This window comes from Bombyx mandarina, chromosome 06 (genome assembly GCF_030267445.1).
Source record: "Bombyx mandarina strain Sakado chromosome 06, ASM3026744v2".
NCBI classification, from domain to species: Eukaryota; Metazoa; Arthropoda; class Insecta; order Lepidoptera; family Bombycidae; genus Bombyx; species Bombyx mandarina.
The window spans coordinates 985,870-992,090 of NC_143213.1; the positions used below are offsets into that span (position 1 = coordinate 985,870).

Sequence of the window (6,221 nt, forward strand, 5' to 3'; positions counted from 1 at the left end):
TGGCACCTTTTCGTCATAAGATTTAATATGCGGACGGCTAGTTTTATGGATACCGCTGTAAGCGAGAAGGCAGATGGATAAACGGGAATTAGTCATATACCTATCTATAAATTGTGATTGTCCTATAGGCAGACGAGCTTACGGCCCACCTGATCCACCTGATCCACCATCCAAGTCCATACTTCAGCAATGCTAGGGGCTGAGTCAAGCTGCTGCCTACCGTTATATTTGACAGTAATTTGCCCGGCAGAGAAGTTCGTACCTGCTCCTGCTTCGTAAACCCTTCTGGGACTTTGTCACCGCGAAAAGCATTCTCGTCAACGAGCGCGAAGCTCCATTCTTTCCCCGTTACTCAGTTCAGTATATATTTTAATAATACACGCTAGTCGTCAGAGACCCTTCTAGCTCTCTTCGGCGATGATACTAGTTATTACTGGAGTGAGCTGGGAAGATGTCGCTAATTCATCGGCGACTCTAGACCGCAGGATCAGGAGCTTCGGAAGTGGCGTAATTAGTGGTGGTAGAACGTCTTGTGAGTATCCTTGTGAGTAGTGAGTAGACTTGTGAGTACCTACCGCACGGGTAGGTACCACTACCCTACCTATTTCTGCCGTGAAGTAGTAATGCGGTTCGGTTTGAAGGGTCAGGCAGCCGTTGTAATACTGAGACCTTATAACTTACATCTCAAGGTGGGTGGCGGAATTAACGTTGTAGATGTGTATGTGCTCCAGTAACCACATAACACCAGCTGTAAGCTCGTCCACTCATCTAATCATTAAAAAAAGAACGATCCTGATGACCGGACAATATACAGTCGCCCTCAGTCTTAACCCGTTATTTCGGGTCAAAGAGTCGTGGGTCCAATTTCCAGAATAAAATGTACTATGCGTACATCGCAAGCTACTAGGCAGGATAAAATGCGTAATGCATATTAAACATAATAATTAAGGGCTATTGGTAGCATAGGAGGCATTGACCATACACTTCACGTTTAGTTTGTAGTCATAAAATTAAATGTTATGTGGGCAACATGGAGTAAGGTTGTAATAGTAACTCTATGGTGGGCAATCTATGTATGGCTTGTAGCTAATCTATGGCGCTGAACTTGAATTGTGTTTATTTCCTTCTGTGTGATTTTATTTTCAATAAAATTTTAGACATTAATTTTGTGACATTGTTTATTATATATGTAAAAATATAAACCTTCAAATTCGCGTAGCAAGTTTTCTGTGGTAACTTCGTATAAAAGACGTTTTATACACAATGTCCATTGAGATAGAATCAGCCGAGTGAGTTTACTATCAATGTAAACACGAAATTACTTTAAATTATTCATCAAATATTTAATTTAGTGCCTAAAATATATTTTTATTTCAATTGCAGTGTTATCAGACTGATACAACAATACTTGAAGGAGTCAAATTTAACCAAAACATTGCAGACTTTGCAGGTTAATTTTGTTGATATTTAATTAAACATATTTTTTTAATGAATAAAATTAGCGTCAATTTTTTAAACTTTACAGATTGCACTTACTTTACTTAATTATATTTTGTGTACATTTATGAGAACTTCAATTGTATCAAGTCAGTAAATAATGCCAACATATTATTGATTAACTCTTAAGCTTTAACACTTTGGCTAGGATTAATGTTACATACGGTTTTTTTAACTTCAGACAGCATGCAACTTTTAGTAAGATCCACCCACATTGAACAATTTGGGGTTGTGGATTTTTTTAAAATATTGATACCATTCCTGTGCCACTGAAGCTTTAACTTTCAAGATTAGTAGTGGTAATGACCAAATTATATGAGATGTATGCATGTTTTTCACTACTGTTAGGGTGTCTTGTGACCCCCCAATGGTACCTATAAGTTCCTGCCTATTTTTCCGTAGAGCAGCCATGTGTCCAGGTTTGATAGATGTGACAGCTGTAATACTATGTATAACATTGAAATTTATACCTGAAGTCTCAAGTTAGAAGGATGGCAGTGTTGATATGTCTCAACTAAAGACTCAACGCTTAGTTGGCAATTAGCTTGTTCACAATTTTATGCAATAATAAAACAATAAAATGTACATTTCATTAATCAGATGTTATCTCTTTGAATTTTGGAAGTAAATGATTTTTAATATATAGGAGGAAACTGGAGTGACTCTAAATACAGTAGACAGCGTGGACGGTTTCTGCGCAGATATTAACAATGGCCACTGGGACACAGTACTTAAAGCTACTGCTTCACTCAAGCTCCCTGACAAGAAGTTGATGGAATTATATGAGCAGGTTGTGTTGGAGTTGATAGAATTGCGAGAATTGGGTGCTGCGAGATCCTTGCTACGTCAGACACATCCTTGTCTGTTGATGAAGCAGCATGAAACAGATCGGTATATGCATCTTGGTGAGTCAAAATTGTAGTATATGTATTTGGCTAAAAATACATCCAGTCTTTAAATCAGATTTGTATCTTAGAATGCTAATGAATATGAATAATATAATATAAAAAGATATAATATTTAAAATAAAAGTTATTGCAATACAATAGTAAGTAAATAAATGCAATATGATTAAAGTAAATAATACTACTGCTGTAGCAACTTGGCTATGCCTTTGGAATTGTTGATTCCATTAATGTGACCAGATGGGTGGTCCTAAGCTGATCTACCTAGAGGCAATAAAAACATGTTTAGTTTAAGCAATTTTTATACACATTTCCAATTGTTTTAATCCATAGTTATATCTGTACGTGTCTGAATGCTTATCTTTATATGACAGAAAACCTGTTAGCACGTTCATATTTCGACCCTCGTGAGGCATACGGCAGCGGAGGAGGCAAGGAGCGGCGCCGCGCTGCCATCGCAGCGTCCCTCGCCGGGGAGGTGTCCGTCGTACCGTCGTCCCGTCTGCTGGCACTACTGGGCCAGGCCCTCAAATGGCAACAGCACCAGGGTCTGCTCCCTCCCGGCACCACTATAGATTTGTTCCGTGGTAAAGCCGCAATAAGAGACCAAGAAGACGATCTCTGCCCCACCCAACTGTCCAAGATCATCAAATTCGGTCAGAAGTCCCACGTGGAGTGCGCGCGATTTTCTCCTGATGGACAATATTTAGTGACGGGCTCCGTAGATGGCGTCGTTGAAGTTTGGAACTTTACAACGGGAAAAATCCGTAAGGATTTGCGTTATCAGGCTCATGATGAGTACATGTGCATGGAAGAGGCGGTGCTGAGCCTGGCTTTTGCGAGGGATAGCGACACATTGGCTGCTGGGTCTAATGATGGAAAAATTAAGGTAATAAATGTTTTAAAACCTCATACTAGTTAACCTTTTGATTACTGCTTCCGTGTAAAAAGTGTACTTATTATTGCTTCCTTATATATCATTATATAATGCTATGTATATGAGCTAATGAGCTCCCAATTCACCTGGGCATCATTAGGCGGTAACAGACAAAAACGGAAAACAATATATATTTCCTAAGATTATCATATACTTTTTGTTGAACATATCATGCAACCGCAATGTAATGTGAAGTCAAGAGACCTTCCCCTACCCCTTCCCCCTTCCCTTCCCCTTCCCTTCCCCTTCCCCTTCCCTTCCCCTTCCCTTCCCCTTCCCTTCCCCTTCCCTTCCCCTTCCCTTCCCCTTCCCCTTCCCTTCCCCTTCCCCTTCCCTTCCCCTTCCCTTCCCCTTCCCTTCCCCTTCCCTTCCCCTTCCCTTCCCCTTCCCTTCCCCTCCCCCTCCCCCAACCCCAACCTCTACGGTCTGACCGTTGACTCCACATGTCACCTGATGTCGAAATTGAGTTTTAATTAGTATTTCAGCATATAGTTTTTATTTAACAATATTTCTGAAGGTTTAACTTCTATTGTGCGTGAACTGTACACATGTTTCTTTAATAGTTTAGTAAAGTCGACTGAACGCATTTAACTGAGACCGCATTGGACCATACCTGCTGTTAGCCAGGTAAATCGGACATTGTTCAATACCTTTGAAATTTCAGTCTCTTGTTTAAAGATTAATGGTAGAGTCCACATTGTCGTGTGCACGGGCTGCATTGAACTTTGAACATGAAATTTTTTGGTCGTACAAGATTTGTATTGTATCCTTTGTTCAATACATGGGTCATTAAGTAAATTCCACATAATTATTCAATAAAATTTTCTGTGAACAGGTCTGGAAAGTGTCAACAGGTAAAGTCCAACGCAAACTGGACCGAGCTCACTCTAAGGGCGTGACCTGCCTGCAGTTCACCCGAGACAACACTCAGATCCTCTCGGCCTCCTTCGATCGGACCATAAGGTATTTATTTATAAAGTTAAACCTTAAAGTGTACAGAAGGCGTCGATAATCTAGCACTGCACTCAGCTGCTAAACGTCTTACTGATACAGATACTGACATCTCAATTTTCATATAGGGCAGGATTTGGTTGGATCTCCATGGTTCAGCTATTGCGACGAGCGCTTCCGATTATCGTACTGTATCCACCTTTCATCACAAGTTGATTCGATTTAAAATTCCTTCATTGTTGTGTCGATTGAGCAAAGTAACACAGCAGTCGACGCGCGTTTGCAAGTTCCATTTACCCAATTCATGAGGTACCCATCATCCAAGTGCATGCATTTGCTTCAAATTGATTAATACAGCTTTATCACTGACTCCGAAGCCTGCAGCTATCTCTGAAGTGCTTTGTGATGGATCTGTTTCCACAATAGCCTTTAATTCTTCATTTTCCACTTTGGTCTCCAACCGTCCACAGGGCTGGTTCTGAAAGTCGAAATTTCTAGAACGAAAACGTTGAAATCTAAAACTTACCGCGCTTTCTTTTGCGACACCAGCGCCGGACACGTCATTCATCCTTCGAGCTGTTTCTGCATCACTGCGTATTCTTAACTATACCGATATTTCATGTTTTCTGTTGTGTGGTAATAAGCGACGCCAAAGGAAAAAATAAAGAGAAAAAACCAATAAAGGACTGTTTTTAAAACTCAAATGTACCAGCTAAATGAATTTATAAATTTGAATTTGTAATTCTTAACCAAAGAGGAGATATTTCAGATCAGACAAAACACTAATTTCACATCTAAGGACCTAATATTATTGTTGACTCCGAGAACTACCTGCCCCTCACATCTTGCTCAGTAGCATTCGTATTTACAATAGCGGTACAATATTTCACAGAATCCACGGCCTAAAATCTGGTAAAGTCTTGAAGGAGTTCCGAGGTCACACTTCGTTCGTGAACGAGGCGGTGTTCACGCTGGACGGGCACGCGGTGCTCAGCGGCTCCTCCGACGGGACCGTGAAGGTGTGGGCCGTCCGCTCGGGCGAGTGCACGGCCACGCTCAAGCCCCTCGGCAGCGGGGAGCCCCCGGTCAACACCCTGCTCCTCACCCCGAAGAACCCGGACCATTTCGTGGTGTGCAACCGGACGAATACCGTGGCGATAATGAACATGCAAGGGCAAATCGTGAGGTCCTTCTCGAGCGGGAGGCGCGAGGAGGAGGGCGGCGCGCTGGTGTCGGCGGCGCTGAGTGCGCGCGGGAGGCTGGTGTACTGCGCCGGGGAGGACCTCGTGCTGTACGCCTTCTGCGCCAACACCGGCAAGCTGGAGAGGACCATTAATGTGAGTGCCCCTGTACTTTTTACTGGTGGTAGGACCTCTTGTGAGTCCGCGCGGGTAGGTACCACCACCCCGCCTATTTCTACCGTGAAGCAGTAATGCGTTTCGGTTTGAAGGGTGGCGCAGCAGTTGTAACTATACTGAAAACTTACAACTTATATCTCAAGGTGGGTGGCGCATTTACGTTGCGGATGTCTATGGTCTCCAGTAACCACTTAACACCAAGTGGGTTGTGAGCTCGCCCACCCATCTAAGCAATAAAAAAAAATATATAGCCTTCCTCGATAAATGGACTATCTAACACTGAAAGAATTTTTCAAATCGGACCAGTAGTTCCTGAGTTTAGCGCGTTCAAACAAACTAATATTTATTATTTCAGATTCACGAGAAGGCGGTGATCGGGCTGACGCATCACCCGCACCAGAATCTGCTGGCCACGTACAGCGAGGACGGCTTGCTCAAGCTGTGGAAACCATAATTCATACGCTTTAAATTATAAATTAATTAAAAAAATATATGTGTACAATTTGTGTCCTAATATACCTAAGTACCGACCGAACTCGTCCGCCAATCTACGCAATAAAAATATTAGCCTTT

General features: G+C 42.1%; 1 protein-coding gene across 2 annotated transcripts; it reads left to right on the forward strand.

The window, feature by feature from the left end:
- The first annotated feature begins 1,012 nt into the window (after positions 1–1,012).
- On the forward strand, positions 1,013–6,221 carry Smu1 (Smu1 spliceosomal factor). 2 transcript variants are annotated; one of them, XM_028179402.2, is made up of 7 exons: positions 1,013–1,289; positions 1,384–1,450; positions 2,144–2,402; positions 2,777–3,291; positions 4,175–4,302; positions 5,183–5,627; positions 6,004–6,221. In XM_028179402.2, the coding sequence occupies exons 1-7, from the start codon at positions 1,264–1,266 to the stop codon at positions 6,100–6,102; spliced, it is 1,539 nt and encodes a 512-aa protein (XP_028035203.1). In that variant the 5' UTR covers positions 1,013–1,263; the 3' UTR covers positions 6,103–6,221. The 2 variants fall into 2 exon arrangements, with proteins under 2 accessions (XP_028035203.1, XP_089584380.1); XM_089728254.1 differs by having other exon boundaries at positions 1,058–1,306.